Source organism: Panthera onca, chromosome D2, assembly GCF_046562875.1.
Source record: "Panthera onca isolate mPanOnc1 chromosome D2, mPanOnc1 haplotype 2, whole genome shotgun sequence".
NCBI lineage: Eukaryota > Metazoa > Chordata > Mammalia > Carnivora > Felidae > Panthera > Panthera onca.
Window position 1 is genome coordinate 17,184,663 of NC_138349.1, and position 16,272 is coordinate 17,200,934.

The following is a 16,272-nucleotide window of genomic DNA, read 5'->3' on the forward strand; positions in this document are numbered from 1 at the left end:
AAACTTTAGAAGGAAAGCAAACTGAGCAGGTTAGGAATTAAGCAACCACATTTTAATCAATAAATATGAACATCTGTGTGTTAACCAGTTATTAGGCAGAATAAAATAGTAACTTATCAAGAATTCAAAAAGTAACCTTGTAAACAAAGTGCGAGAATCTTTGCCATAAACGTTGCCCACATAATAGAATTAGAGGTAACAAGAAATTTACTCAGAATGAGGCTTGGAATAATCTAACAAGTTCCAGGTATATGTTAAAGCTAAAAAAAGATTATTTTGCACAGAGTGGGCAATACGTAGATTATCTGACAACGCAATGAATAAATGATTGAATGGAGGAATTGCTGAACATCAGGGAATATGATGACTTATATTCACATTATGGGCCATTCTGATATCCATTTCTTGTTCCTGCCCTGCCTCACTAGGCTTTGCTGTGCTCTGTACCGCATGAAATCACATTTCCAAGGGCCCTTGCCAGCTGGCTTCCAGGTAATGCTGGTAGGGTAGGGTGCCAGGGGGAGACTCAGGGCGGGAGAGATGAAGCTGGGGTATTTTTCCACATCTGACTCGGCTGGTATTGCCCCATCTCAGGCAGGGGCTTTGTCTGTGCCATGGCTCCAACCCCCACTATCCCTGGGTGATCCCAGCTCTCACCAGGCAGCTCCCACCATGCCCATGTGGCCAGTTCCTGTGGGCTACCCCAGCTTCTGGATTAAGGGAACCACACCTTTTCATAGCCCTCGGTGGTACCAGATTCCTTTTATTTGGCTTCTTTTTGATTATCTTTGTAAGTCAATCTCCTCTATTAAAACCCCTCTATTGAAACACCTAGTATGGCTTCTGTTTTCTGTCTGATATGTATTAGATTCATTGATTTTTTTTCCCTCTCCTTTAACTTCTCTGGGAATTTTTGCGTGAGAATCTGCCCTAAGCCAATGAAAAATCACTCAAATCACACTCAATACCCACTTTCTGCAATACAGGTGAACACACACTGCTTTTTCTCAAGCACTGGAACGCTCTTTGCCAGGTGCAAATAGGACTCTGTCTGCCGTGTCACCACTGATCATGGTGGGCACAGCCAAGAGTCATCTGCAGAGGTCGTTTTTGTTGTATGTACTAAATGAGACAACAAGGAGAAAAATACAAACAGAAAATTAGTCTTAAGAAGAAATTACGAAGTCATCAAATGGATAACATTGTAAAAAAAACAAAAACAAAAACAAAACTCTCCCAAAACATAGGTACATAAGACAGCACCAGAAAAGTTTCTTTCCTGTTGAATCAACAAGTGTTCCTAAAATTAAAATCCTTTAGAATTTCTTGGTATTTCAAGAGCATTAAAAAAAAAAAAACAAAAAAAAAAAAACTCATGAACGAATGATCCGTAGCTTTTCGGCTAGAATGCATCCCTGGGATGGTTATTTTCAGAAGTAGAGTTCCTTGGTGAGCATAGAGACCACACATGGGATCTGCTTCTTCTCGTGGAAGTAGGGGTCATCAGACTGGGACTCAAAGTTCCTGGCCACCCTGTTGTTCACCCTGGTGAGGATATGTAGGATCTCCAGGCTCTTGCCATGCTCGTTCAGGATGGAGCACAGGGCCTGCACAAACCAGGACCCGCTGCCCGGGTTCCTCCATGAGTAATAGCCTTCAACGAGACAGAAAGGAGATGATCAGATTGGCTGGCCTGGCCGCACCACCAAGAATGAGCTCCTGGTGTACGGGGCCTCCACACCTGCTTTTCTGAAATTATCTTACTCTTCTCTGCGTGCAAGTCCCCGGTGAGAATTATGCTCGTGTGCTCACAGAGCACGCATCGTAGGTTTAGAAGGCTGCGTAAAGATGCTCAACGCAAGGCCTGGTGTTCCTGCGTGGATGCATATCAAATACCCAAGTGCTCAAAGGAAATGCCGGAGAAGCATTTTGTTAACTCTGGGACTCCTCGCTGTCCTCTGGGGGCAGAGCTACTTTCCAATCCAAGCCTCACAAGAGAGGAATTTGCAGGAGATTTCAGAGAATTTTGAGATGTGTTCCTGCTGTTGGGGGACCCAGAACTGGAGCCAAGCTCCTCATGGAGAAATCTGAAAGTAAGACTTGGCTGAATGACCAACTGCCTTATGGGTAGAGCCCAGAGAGCCTGTAGCTCTGGGAAGGCCACCATCACAAGGGCAAGGGGTGTGCTTCTCATGGACCGATATGGTCTGTGGCCGAGAGAGTCTGGCTCTCAGTCTTCCCTGGGTCCTGTCCAACACGATTTTTTGGAGGGACAAGGAGACCTCAGCAGGAAGAGGCTGGACAAGTGCCCTGGAGGATGCCCAGAAGAGGAGGAAGGAATCACGACGCACAGCGAGGAATGGAGACGCAAATCCAAAGCCAAGGAGGTATAGGGTCCAGGAAACCCAGCAGTTCAGGAAAGTGCCCAAGGAGAAAGCACCCAGCCTTTAGCATTTCACAGGTTCAGAGCGCAAGAAGCCAGGTGACTATGGGACCCGGAGTTTACCTTAACTCACCTCCCTCCCATCTTTGGCTCTGGGAGAACCTAAAAAGGATCTGGCAAATGGGGGAGGAGGTGAGTAAGGGGAAGGATCAAGGCCCCTTTAGCACCTTAGACCTATAGCGGGGCTGATCTGGGATCAGAAGAAATGGAAAGCCAAATTAGGTTCAGGGTTTTAATTGTTATTTTGGGCTGGACGTTCGGGTTACGGTGCTGTGACTGCCTGTGACTTGAAAAGTGACAATACTGTCTCATATCTTAACATGAGCTGTAAAGCCAGGGACCTGCTGATGCCTCCATACAAGGGCAAGGGAATCTTCCCCTCACTTACCCCCATTCCCTCCGGTTTAAAAGGACAGCATGCAACAAAATAAAGTCGCCCTTGGCTTCCATGACGAGCTGTGATTTGTGCCCCTAGTCCTAAGCGGTCTCACCAGTTGAACGAGACCATTATAATTTATGGCAATCGCTTATTGAATAATTGTACAATAAGCAGAAATAACCTTTTTCTGTGACATGATCGAGGCACTTAGAATTCTTCCCGCGGCGCACTGGTAACCACCGGTGCAAGGATTTAAGCCCAATGGTGTTAGTAGTACCAGAACACAATTCACTTTCAGAAGGGCTCACGGAACGCATCTCGTTCAATACAATGAACTAGTGAGGCTGGTCACGGACAGTCACCTCCATTTCAGTACTGCCCCTGCACTCATGTCCTTTAACCCCTGACCTACATGGTCTTCCAGAGAGCCAGTCTCACCCTGTGACTCTCCTACCTGAAATAGTTCCATTGCACTTCATTATCAGGGTGAAGTTCAGGCCGCTTAGGATAGCACACAGGACTCCCCACGGTGGGGCCCCCCTGTTTACCTATCCAGGTTTAATCCGTGCTGTGCCTTGTCACATCCTGTGCTATAGACGGCGTCCCCCAAAACTCAAATGTTGAACCCAGCCCCTAATGGGACTAGATGTGGAGATAGGGCCTTTCTGAAGGTAATTAATGTTAAGTGAGGCCATGAGGGTGGAGCCCCAATCCCAAAGAATTAGTGTCCTGATCAGAAGAGACCTTCTCCCTCCACCATCTCTCTGCCATGTGGGTGGGGACAGAGCTAGAAATAGACGGTTACCAGCCAAGAAGCAGGCCCTCACTAGAAACCAAAATGGCAGGCACCTGGGTCTTGGATTTCCTAGCCTCAAGAACGGCGAGAGATATATTTCTGCCTTGAGTCTGTGGCATTTTGTTGCAGCAGCCCACAGGCTAACACACCCTGTGGTCCAGCCTTTTGAGTTTTGCCTCTGACCCCTTGGCACTCAGTCTGGCAAGCCACCTTTCCCTTCCCCTGCTGTCTGATTTTTCATGACTCGGTTACGGTGGCGTTTTATGAACGCTTCTCTCACCAGTCTCCCTGGAGTTCACCCTTCTTCCCCTACTTCTGCCAGACCTTGCTCAGAACACCAACAGCTCTACCTTGGGTTTGTTCACCCAGACCAATGACCCCGTGCCACTGCCTCCCTCTCAAGAGCAGGAAGACCAAACTATTTTTTTTTTTTCACGTGATCCTTAAAACGTGTGAAGCTGTCATTCTCATGAAACCTCATCTGTAGATCCTGCCAGAGCTGTTTTTCCAAACACACCTATTTACTGTAACCAACCAATACCTCTGTAGCAAGCACTTGACCAAACTACTACCCCACAGGGCATTTCTAAGTGATAGGTTTTACTAAAGCACAGGAAGGAATTCTACTGAACTGAGGCAAACAAGGAGCTTGGGAAATGGGTAGGCTTGCTCACTCCTGGCATTTTCTGGTGCCTGTTTCTGGGTCACAATGTCAAGAATCCCGGTCTGAGCTACTGCTATAGTTTTATACCAAAATCTCTCTGGGATCTTGAGCATATCATTTAAGCTCACCCCAGCTCAAATTTTTTTTAGTCTGTAAAATTAAGACAGTAACACCTTTCCTAACCACCTACCCAATTATTAGGAGGATGATAAGAGGTAAGAGACACTCTGTAAGACATTCTGTAAGGTGTAAGTGCTACAGAAATGTTTGCTCTTACTATTACCAATAATAGTAGTGATACTTAAATGGAAGGGCTCAGCTTCCTTGGAGAGAAACTCGAACACATCTCCGTGGCAGACAGAACAATGGCCCCCGGAGACGTCCACGCCCTAGCCCTGGAACCCATGGACAGGGTACCTGACTTGGCAGAAGGGACTCTGCAGATGTGATCACAGTTACGGAAGTAAGGGGGGAGCGTATCCTGGGTTACTCAGGTGGGCCCGACCTAATCCCAGGAGTCCTGAGAAGAGGAGAACCTGTCCCAGCTGTGGTCAGAGAGAGGGACAGGTTCACAGAAGAGTCACAGAGATGTGAGATCGCTGGCTTTGAAGCTGGAGGAAGAGGAGCACAAGGCAGGGAACCCAAACATGCTGGAAAAAGCAAGGACACGGATTTTCCCCCTGGAGCCTCCAGAAGGAATGTGGCCCTGCCATCCCATTTCGGAATTCTGACCTCCAGAAGCGGAAGACAATCCACTTGTATATCGGAAGCTACTGCGTTTTAGGGAATTTAGCACTGCAGCAAGAGGAAAGGGATACAGCCCCAGGCCTGCGTGTTGATGGAGTGGCATGGTCTTGATACCTGGGACCGTAGAATAGGCGAAGAGAAAGTCGGCTTCAACGGGGATCTTGTATCGGGGATTGGCATCTGTGTCATTGATAGGCCCCGAGTCAGCCTGGACCCCGTCATCGAGCTCGGTCCCCCGGCAAGCCTAAGTAACAAAGCAGAGATCACTCCATGGAGTCGGGAACAGGCACGCGTGTGCTTTTCGCTGCTGCGTCCCGGTGCCGAGGGCTATGCGTGGCGGGTTCGGCAAGAATTTGATCAATAAATAAATGAACAAAGCCTGTGTCGAATTAGTAAGCCAGAGCCAATGAAAATCTTGCAGTGTCTTAAAGAAGCCCTCACAATCCGTGGTCTGATGCAAATACAGATGCGAAGCAATTAGAGGTAGAAAACCAAAACCCCAGTCTGCAAACCCCGACCGAAACAGCACGTACGTTTGTAAAAGTGATCCGACCCAAGTCACTCTGTAATCCTTTCCTGTTTTCGACAGTATGGGGGTTACCTGAATGAAGAAGAGTTTGGGTTTCTCTAGAAGAGTTTTGCATCTGTCCCCCCTAAAATGGGCTGTCAAGTCCTTTATCGCTGTCACGCCGTCTGTTCCATAAATTAAATTTTCTTCTCCGTGGCTTAGTAAGATGCAGGCGAAACAAGCCGAATTTCTGTGGTCCTCTTCAGAGGCTGCAAGCAAGCCATTGGAAGATTGAAAGGTTAAGACGTAAGTCCTGTGGGACCTCAAAAGGGTCCTCCTTCCCAGCCTGGCAGCGACCGCTGTCGGGACAGGTATTCAGGGGCAGGAGCACCCCTCCAGAGAGAAGGAGGACCAGTGGAGAGAAGCGAGAGGCACGGAGAACTCTAGAATTCTCACTCAGTCTGAAACCAAGATGGCACTGCCTCCTGAGGATGTGTGCCCCAAGTGTGGGAGGGGGTTCAGGCAGCTGCCGGAAGGCAGCACACTGGGGTGCTGAAGGGCATGGCCCTACTGCTTGTTAGGTCTGTGACACCAGGCAAGTTACTTAACCATTTTGTGCCTTGGTTTCCTCATCTGTAAAATCTGTTTTAAAAAGAAGGTACTTCCTGGGGTGCTTGGGTGGCTCAGTTGGTTGAGCGTCTGACTTTTGATTTTGGCTTAGGTCATGGTCTCACAGTTTGTGAGATCCAGCCTTGTGCTGGGCTTTGGGCTGACAGGGTGAGCCTGCTTGGGATTCTCTCTCTCTCTCTCTCTCTCTCTCTCTCTCTCTCTCTCTCTCTCTCCCTCTCTGCCCCTCCCCTGCTCATGTGCACATTTGCTTGCTCTCTCTCTCGCTCTCTCTCAAAAGAAATACAGAAGCTTCAAAAAAAATAACACTTCTGAAGTACATGGGGACTAGAAAAGAGTTTACATCTCAACTCCATTCTGGACAGAATGATACAGACTTGTTCCTTCCCTACGAATTAACTCTTTGAAATTGGAACTGTTCTGTAGATCCCAAACCTATCATTTGCTGTCCTACGAGCAGATTTCATCTTTTTAGGGAGAGATCTAAGTTTCCTGAGAGACCCCCGCCCAGCCTGCAGACAGGGATGGAGTAGTCCAGACGAAGGAAAAGCTGCCCAGGCTGAAATCCCTCTGTCCTGCAAAGGCGGCCCCCCATCTCCGAGCCCACTGGCGTGCTGCCCCTCCTGGGAACACGAAGGAGACGGAGGGAGGGGGTAGGCACGCACCTTGTTTCAGCAGATCTTGCATTTTGGCACAAGAGCAGTCATTGTAGACGACCACGTCAAAACCCAGGTTTCTGAAGCACTTGAAAAGAGCCTCGGCATCTTTGTCTGTTCCGTTTCGGACGCCCATGCCTGTGGGAATCAAGCCCACGATGAGCAATCCCGGGCTGAGAACTGCCTGCCAGCATCGCCCCGTCAGACGTAAGTGCAGCTTTGCTGGCTCTTGTGTAAATGCTCCCAAGGTCACAATTTAAGGGAGCAACTCGGGGCGCGTGGGTGGCTCAGTCTGTTGGGCGTCCGACTTCGGCTCAGGTCGCAAACTCGCAGTTCACAGGTTTGAGCCCCTGCGTCGGGCTCTGTGCTGACAGCTCGGAGCCTGGAGACTGTTTCAGATTCTATGTCTCCCTCTCTCTCTCTCTGTCCCTGCCCCCACTTGCACTCTTTCTCTCTTTCAGAAATAAACATTAATTTTTTTTTAATGTGGAATTGATATATGAAGCAAACTTAAAGGAGAGGGTTACTCAGCTCACCCACAGAAGGTGAGCCTCATCATGGCAACTCCAGTTGGGGCCAAAAGGCTCCCCTTGACTCTTAGCGCTTCGGTCCCAGTCTTGCATCAGGTAATGCACATGGTGGGACCTTCGATTCCAAAGCTTCTGGCGTCCTCACATCCCTTCCCCCCGGACACATAAATAGCATTGGATGGGGGGCTGTCTGCCATAGCAGATGGACATTGCCTTTCTCCAATCAAAGTCTGATACAAGTTGAAGACAATGGAAAGGAACAGGAGAGGTTAGCCTACACCCACAACACTTACCTGTCTTTTTGTCGAAGTTCTTGTTGTTTATTATGATGCATTTGCCCACCTTCTCAAAATTCATGTTATACTGATACGCAGGCACTTGGTCCTGGGTGGTCGTGACTGATCTTCCTGAGCCATTTTTCTTCTTCTTACTGGGGAAATATAAAGGCAGTCAGAGGCTATGGAAGACATTTGGATGGAAATGGCCTCTGGATTCTATTATTAGCAGGGAAGGGGTGCCCAAGAAAGCTGCGGTATCTGTGAAGAAAAAAGGCCCGAGGGGGGCAGATGGTTTTGTTTAATTGTCATATTTAAAACGAACGGGATCTCCTGCCTTGTTTCGCTACATGCCAGAGAGATGCAAATTAAAACCACAGTGTGATACCGGGACGCTCTCACCAGGATGGCCACCACGTGCTGGTGACCGTGTTTCACACCTGGCGTTGTCATACATTGCTGTGGGAACCTACTTTGGACTTGCGTGGTGGAAAACTCGTAGAATCTACCAAAACTGAACTTAAAACACATCCTATGACAGAGCAATTCCACTCCTGGGGCTATCGCCCAAAGTAGAGTAAATATGTTTGCAAAAAAGGAAAGATCTACACACGTGCACAGGGGTACTGTCTAGCAATAGCCCCAAGCAGGAAATTATCCATATGTGCATTTACAGTGCAGTGAATAAACTGAATATGCATATAATGAAATCCTACAGAACAACGAGAATGAACCAACCGTGACAACAAGAAGCCACATAAACAAATCTCGCAAATATAATACTGGATGAAAGAATCCACATACAGAAAATGCTAATACCTAATAGTAGAAGCAGTTACGTGAAAAGGTGGACAAAAGGAGCAGCAACTTAAAAAAGCAAGTTGGGGCCCCTGGGTGGCTCAGTCGGTTAAATGTTGACCCTTGATTTTGGCTCAGGCTCACAGTTTGTGAGTTCAAGCCCCACGCTGGGCTCTGCACTGACAGTACGGAGCCTGATTGGGATTCTCTCTCTCTCTCTCTCTCTCTCTCTCTTTCTCTCTCCCTCTCTCTCTCTTCCCCTCTCCTGCTCATGCTCTCTCTCTCTCTCTCTCTCTCTCAAAAATAAATAAATAAACTTTAAAGAAGAAAAAAGAAAAAAAGAAAGTAGTCCCCTTCCAATCTCCAAACACTGACCATCCAGCTTTCCAGAAGTCTGGCACATGGGCACTGAGGCTGAACATGAAGCATCATTGAGAGAACACAGAAAAAAAGGTCAAATGTGGGTGGAAAGCAGCCGTGCCAGTCATCCACAGGAATATAGGCTCCGCAATAGAAGAGATCTTTTTTTTTTTTTTAATCTGTTCTGAAAAATTGCTGCGTCCCCAGTCCCGGGAACAATGCCTGGCATATAAGTTATCCGTTAATAAATATTTTTTGGAGGGGCACCTGGGTGGCTCAGTCGGTTAAGCGTCCGACTTCGGCTCAGTTCATGATCTCACGGCTTGTGGGTTTGAGCCCCACGTCGGTCTCTGTGCTGACAGCTCAGAGCCTGGAGCCTGCTTCCGATTCTGTGTCTCCTTCTTTCTCTGTCCCTCCCCTGCTCATGCTCTGTCTCTCTCACTCTCAAAAATAGTAAATGTTAAAAAAAAAATAAAAAATAAATATATTTTTTTAAAAACTACACACCAATATCCCTTATAATTATAGATGCAAAAACTCTCAAAAAATACTAGCAAGTCAAATCTGTAGGATTATTGACCATCCCCGAGTGTGATCGATCCCAGGAATTCAAGGTTAGTTTAATATCCAAAAATCGATGAATGTAATCCATCATATCAATAAAGGACAAAACCATATAATCAACTCCATTGATGCAGAAAAAGGAATTGACAAAATACAGTACCCTATTATGATAAAAATGCTACATAAACTAGGATTACAATAGCACTAATCCAACTGGAAAAGGACATCTATGAAAAACTCCCAGCTAATACCATACTTAATGATGAGAGACTGAACGCTTTCCCCCTAAGGTCAAAAACAGGTCAGATATGTCCATTCTGGCCACTTCTGTTAAATACTGCAGGAGAGGTTCTAGTCAGGGCAATTAGGTTGAAAAAAAGTCTTCTGTGAATGAATGAATCAAGTCCTATCCCCTCATTTTACAGATAAGGAAACAGGTCCACAGAGAGGCAGGGGTTGTTCAAGGTCAGCCAGGCAGTGATGAGCACAGTGAGACCAACACGTCGGCCTCAGGTGACGGTCAGCATCCCATGTTGGTGTTTCAGAGTCCCACGCCCTGGCCTATCTGTCAGAAGACTCATCCACCACTGTCGCAAAACTGTCATCAAAAGTTGTTAGGAGTAGAGTGAAAATAAAAACTCAGCTTGGTACCTGACAAATGCAGGCCCGAGGGTATTTCCCCCCCCCAGGCTTCACTGAATCTCACTGTTGTAGTTTCTCAGAGTCTCTGGAAGGACATGGCCTTTGCCGTCGCCCCTCCTACCTGGGTCCAGATTACAGAGTAGCTCTCTATGTCGAATCTCCAGACAGCCGATTGCTGTTTTTCAACCGCTACACCACTTTATCCTCCAATTTTAATAAGGCCAACTTTCTTCCGTGATATCGTCTGATTTTTCAGAGAAAAACATCCTCGATCTGTTCTACCATCTCTCGATTCTTCTTCCCTACTTTTTCTGTCTAGTCTAGGGGGGTGATGTCCGTTCTTCTCCACATTTCTTTCCCCAGGGAGGCAGCCCAAACCAGCACTGGACTGAGACTCAGAATCTGCCCAAGGGAACCCTTCACAGAGCACCGAGCCCCCTTCCTGGAAAACAGCCTTCTGTGACCGTCACAGAATCAGATGGCCGACTTGATGGGCAGCAAATACTCTTGTGGAGTCTTCTTTCCCTCCCGGGCCTCCATAAAAGCTCAGAGGAGACGAATACCAGCAAAGTGAGCTTCTGTGGTGTTCAAGGGCATGCCATGTATGGGAACGTAGGATTTACTTCTGAATTCCCTGTCAACGACCCACACTGACAGTGTCCTCTGTGCATGAGGCAGATTATCTGCACATAGTCCTTCATATGCACACAAAGTCTTTGGTCTTCAATTGATGCCTCTGAAGTTGGGGCAGGTGGCTTAATTACGGCCATTCCATAGGTACTGATAACAACTAACATTTGTCAGGGCTTACTATGGGCCAGGACCTTGTTAAAATTCTCCCTGCATTTTCTCATTTCCTCCTGACAGGTCTTTAGCTAATTTAAGGCCACTCAAAGACCCGAAATAAGACCAGCATAAAGTCTAGCAGGCTGGAGGATCTCTAAGAGATAAGACTCTACTTCTATCTTCTGCTATATGAGTTATCCTAAAACAAACTGTACAAGAACATCCAAGTAATAAATGTGCTGTGGTTTTTTTTTTTAAAGCTGTCATTAGCCCATCCCCAATGATGAGCAAAACAAAAGATGCCAGTGAGCATCTTTTATAAGAAAAACAGGCTTGGTTGTAAGTTACATGAAAAAAAAAAAAAAAGGACTCGGCTTTTATCAGAATAGGATTTGGAAAATCAATTTTTAAAAAAACGAACACAAAAGGGGAATAATGATAGATACACTTTAAAGAAATTTCCATGGTTATGAAAAGTACCTTAAAATTGAATATGAAATGTGATTCTTATCCCTGGTAAATATTTCAAAGGGGAGGGGATTCCCTTACCTTACCGGCCCCTAACTTGAACTCTCATTTTTCAAAATGAAAGGAGTATCTCCTTCCTCTTTCTGGATTTGAGTCCGTCGTTTATTTTTCCTTCTAACCCCAAATAGCTTTTTGTTAAACCCAGGTCTTTCCAGATCCCAAATGTGTATTAGAGAGCAATCAATTCTACTCCATTGACTTCATCTTCTTTTTTTTTTTTTTTTTTTTTTTTTTAATTTTTTTTTTTTTCAACGTTTTTTATTTATTTTTGGGACAGAGAGAGACAGAGCATGAACGGGGGAGGGGCAGAGAGAGAGGGAGACACAGAATCGGAAACAGGCTCCAGGCTCCGAGCCATCAGCCCAGAGCCTGACGCGGGGCTCGAACTCACGGACCGCGAGATCGTGACCTGGCTGAAGTCGGACGCTTAACCGACTGCGCCACCCAGGCGCCCCTGACTTCATCTTCTTAAGAGAGGCACCGGCCTTGGGAAAATTCCATCTGCAGCTTAACTTGTGGGGAAGCAACCCCTGTGACCGGGTTAAAGCATGTCACTGGACAGACAAAAGGACGAAAGGGCTGTCAAGATGGAGAGAGCACCAGGACAAAAAAAAAAAAAAAAAAAAAAATGTGGACCGAAGCCCACGGCATAATAGATACATTCTGCTAGAATCAGAGTCCAAGAGATCAGAGTCCCTCACTGACTAGCCTCGAGGCTTCCCAGCACCCTCTCCTGGGGATTAGCGCCCTTTCTGTCCCATTCTCCCTTCAAAGACTCCAGCGAGAGCAAGGCCTTCACTTCCATTTTGCCCATTCTGCCTGCAAGGCTGCTGCAGAGATATTAAGTACAGCCTCACATTTGGGAAGAGAAATGACTTCTGAGAGGCGACTCTTTTAGGATAGTCCCTAGCTGCTGCATGTTTACCCACACAGGACAGTTATTCCACTGCAGAACTTCTCTTGTGCGTGACCCCTAAGGCTATTTGGAGACACTCGTGGCCTGGTGGGTTTTCTTCCCTTTCCCCCACCCCACCCCACCCCCGAGGCTCTTATTTCCAACTGTGGAAAGGCCCGGCTGGAAGACACAAATGTGTCCCGTCGGCCCCTCCCATAATGACCTGCAGACAGGTACAAAGATCCAGTTCAGCCTCTACTTCCTGGACGAACCGCGAAGGGCAGGGTGTTTAATCAAAATAACACGGTACCGCAGGGAAGAATGAGGAAGTTCTCTGTGTCCCTACGTGGGATCATTTCCAAGGTGGAGGTTAAGTATGAAAGAAAACAGAGGGACAAAACGATGGCAATAGTATACCACCCTTTAGGGGAAGATGAGGGGAAAATCTACGTTTACATTCGATTGTACCTGCATAAAGACTCTTGAAGGGTGACATAATGGGTAAACTCATTAATTCCAGGGCTGGGCTGCCTGGCTCTGAAACCCGGCTCTACTACAGAGCCGAGTGATCAGCAAGTTGCTTAACCCCTCTGTGATTCCTCCTTTGTAAAAAGAACAAAATTACAACATCTGCCTCCCGGCTTATAAACAAGCGGATATTCAAAAAGCACTCAGAACAGCTTATGGCCTGCAGAAAATAGTACCTAAATGTTATTATTACTAACGGTAGTTGTATATCACAAAGAGTGGTTACCTGTGTAAATAGGGGCCCTGGGGCAAGGGCAGCATGAAGGAGGAAGGATTTGACGATATATCTTTTTTAGTACATGTGACTGAATTAATTATTCAAAAGGTTACAATAAAAATGATTTAGTAGCGGGGCGCCCGGGTGGCTCAGTCGGTTAAGCGTCCGACTTCGGCTCAGGTCCTGATCTCAACGGTTTGTGAGTTTGAGCCCCGCGTCGGGCTCTGTGCTGATGGCTCAGAGCCTGGAGTCTGCTTCGGATTCTGTGTCTCCTTCTCTCTCTGCCCCTCCCCCAACTTGTGCTCTGTCTCTCTCTGTCTCTCAAAAATAAATAAATGTAAAAAAAAGAAAATTAAAAAAAATGATTTAGTAGTTAAAAATCACCTGCTGCAAACAGATTCCGTTACTTGGCTTATGTTGAAGATTACTGGATTCAGACTTTTTTTGTGCTACTTGTTAAAGAGACACCGTGTTTCTGTTTTTCACTGTGATCTTACACGTGATTTTCTTCCCTAACCTTTTGAGCTTTTTCCTCCTCTCCGTGTCAATAACCGTGCTGGTAATAAACACAGTTCTAAGAAGGACCATTCTGGAACGCTCACTGCCTTGTATACGTTACCTCATGTGCTCTTGACGACCACTCTGTCAGGCGCTGGCCCCATGACATTAGCTTGCCTGAGAACACAAAGCCACACAGGGGTAGAGCCCAGATTCACTCACAGGTCCAACACGAAGTTTCCTATTCCCACATTTCTTGTCTCTATTAACACCCAGATTCCCGGGGCCTCAAGCTTAGACCTAGAGGATCAGAGCCGGACCTGGGTGTCTTCATGGAGCCGCTTGCCTCTGACATGTGAGGGCCTCAGCACTAGCCTGTCTGCCTGCTGCCTGGGCTCCCCGGACCCTCAGCTCTCACTGCGGTCCCCAGGGCCAGTTCACCCTCCGCTCTCAGACATCATTCTCCGTGTGGGCACGGCCTTTGGGACCCTCGGTTCTTGGCCAGAAGCTCGGACCAGATACAGCTCGGGAAGCACGGCCTGGGGAAGGTGCCAGTCGGCAGCAGCGAGACCGTATTTAGGGTCACGTGTGTGTGATCCACAGCTTTCCGTGAAAACTGCGAGGTCTCCTAGGGGTGACAGTCAAGTGAAATGTTACACTGCTGTTACTTGGACAACGCAACTGAGACGCTTCCAGGAAATGCCACTGTGTGTGCAATGCCACCCTTGCTCTCCCTCGTTGGCACGGTGTTCGGCGGGTCCCCTGCGTGGCCTTGGTGGCGCAGTAACTCAGAGTCAGGGGAGGGAAGCTTTGCCATCCCGGTGCCAATAGCTCTTAAAGAGTTACTGTCTGTTTGGAAATCAATTGCTAGAGCCAGGCAGACCGTCAGATAAACAACTGCTATCGGACAGGAGCAGCCGCTTCAAGGGCTCCGAAGAGACTGTGCTAATTAATTAGCCACCGCAGAGAGATGGTAACAGTCCACAGCTCAGCGGGGCCAGGTTCTCCCCGGGGGTGGCTGCTAAGAAGCTTTCAAAGACCCAGATTAGAAACTTTTCTTTTTCTTTCTTTCTTTTTTTTTTTTTTTTTTTTTTTTAACATTTATCAGATTGGAAACGTCTTCAGCTGGTGATCCTCCCCCAGAGATAAGACCTTCTGAAAGTGGATATTCTTGTTTTCCTGGGTTGATAGGACTTTTCTGCAGAAGAGCCTAGAGCATGGAATTGCTGTGGCACAGAGACCCCAGGACCAGATCAATGGAAAACCAGTCTTTGTCCTGAATCTGACAAACCTCGCCAACGGGGGAGGAGGAACCACTCCAGACATTCCCTAAGTCACCAGGAACAAGCATCACTAATATCACTGAATAGTGTTTTATGCTTTACAAAGCCTGTTCATCATCATTATCCCATTTATTCTGCAAAGTATAGATGAGAGGCAGGGAAAGACATAGTAAATAAAAACTGGCCACAGTATTTAAGTCAGATGCTACCACTTTCCAAACTACCTGCGCTCCCCCCCACCACACCCCTTCTCCTCTGCCTTCGCTAATTCTCTGCTGATAAACCTAGCTTTTATCCTGACCTTTTTCACTTTCTGAAGACTTTGGCCAAGATTACTATGCTGAGAAGAAACACAGGATTCTTGCTCACAAGTGCAAGGCTCATGACAAACCAGAACAGTGAATTAAAAGTTCTAAATCCTTTTAAAAGCTCCTGGGTTTCACAACTGGCCACAGATTAAAAAAATAAATAAATCTGGCCATGAAATCACTGCTCTTAGGGCCAAACAAGATTGCAATAACTACCATAACCTGGCAGAACTTAGCAACTGTTCAAAAGTGTGCACTAAAATGCAACGGGCAGTCAATCGAATACCAATGCTTCCTAATCCTAACCGTCTTTTATTTTTTCTTGGTATTGCATTTCCTCACCAGTATGAGCACGTACCATTATCTTCTCTTCCCAGACACATTCAGAGAGGCTCAAATCTCTGCTAAGAACACAGACAATGCCAGCATTGATTATCAGGAAGAAACTAGATTATCCTAACTTCTTCGGTTAGGGACCTGTTTTTTGGAACCTCAAATTCTGCAGTGCGAGGGCAACTCAGTCATTTCAACAAAGTCGAGAGGCACAAAATCACAACCAAGCCCTGATGGTCATTTATACAAAAAAGACATCCTTGAAGAGCCTATAGCAACCTGTACCAGAAACCATTGTAGGACAAAAATACTCTGCCTACTTTGCGAAGAAGTAAAAAAACCTCGGAAAGGGCACAATGAACTTTTACAATCCACTCTGGGCGTGAGTATAATTTTCCCCATCACCGGAGTGGATAAATACAGGTTTTATCCTCGTCCAGATCCCCTAGGCTGCTCGAGATGTGAATTATACCTTTCTATATTTGGAAGGGAATAGAAGCACGCAAACCTGCTACTGTTTATTTTCTAAAGCGTCTCCATGAATAGGATCCCCAGAAGCTCTATCTGTTTGCAGACATTCATCAGCAGGAAAGTAAACACACCACCAGGCACACATTTCCCCAGGGCTCTTCCATTCGGAACTAGGGCTCTGGTTTTCGTAGCTGCTTTGTCTAAATATTTTTGGGATGATTCATTCATGGTTTCAACATTTTAACAGCGGGTATCCCCGACAGTCCTGACATTCCAAGGCACAGAGCAAGGCAGAGAGGAAAGGAAAGACTGAAGGCGGTACCTCGTGTCTCCATCCGAAAGGACCCCCCTGTGCATCAGAACTAGGCTTCGCCCGGCAACTCTGGGCAGCGGGTTTCCTTCTTCTCTGTAATAATAAAAACTCAACATGCTCGGG

At 46.8% G+C, this 16,272-nt stretch overlaps 1 protein-coding gene across 2 annotated transcripts in view; it reads right to left on the reverse strand.

Moving 5' to 3' along the window:
* Window positions 1–22: 22 nt before the first annotated feature.
* Window positions 23–16,272, reverse strand: part of CASP7 (caspase 7) — a 30,704-nt gene continuing 14,454 nt past the window's right edge. For both annotated transcript variants that reach the window (XM_060641446.3, XM_060641445.3), the window contains exons 3-7: window positions 7,644–7,780; window positions 6,830–6,958; window positions 5,631–5,806; window positions 5,144–5,273; window positions 23–1,654 (exon numbers count right to left, since the gene is read on the reverse strand). In XM_060641446.3, coding sequence (XP_060497429.2) covers window positions 1,431–1,654; window positions 5,144–5,273; window positions 5,631–5,806; window positions 6,830–6,958; window positions 7,644–7,780 — 796 coding nt within the window. In that variant the 3' untranslated portion in view covers window positions 23–1,430. The remainder of the gene's footprint in view (window positions 1,655–5,143; window positions 5,274–5,630; window positions 5,807–6,829; window positions 6,959–7,643; window positions 7,781–16,272) is intronic.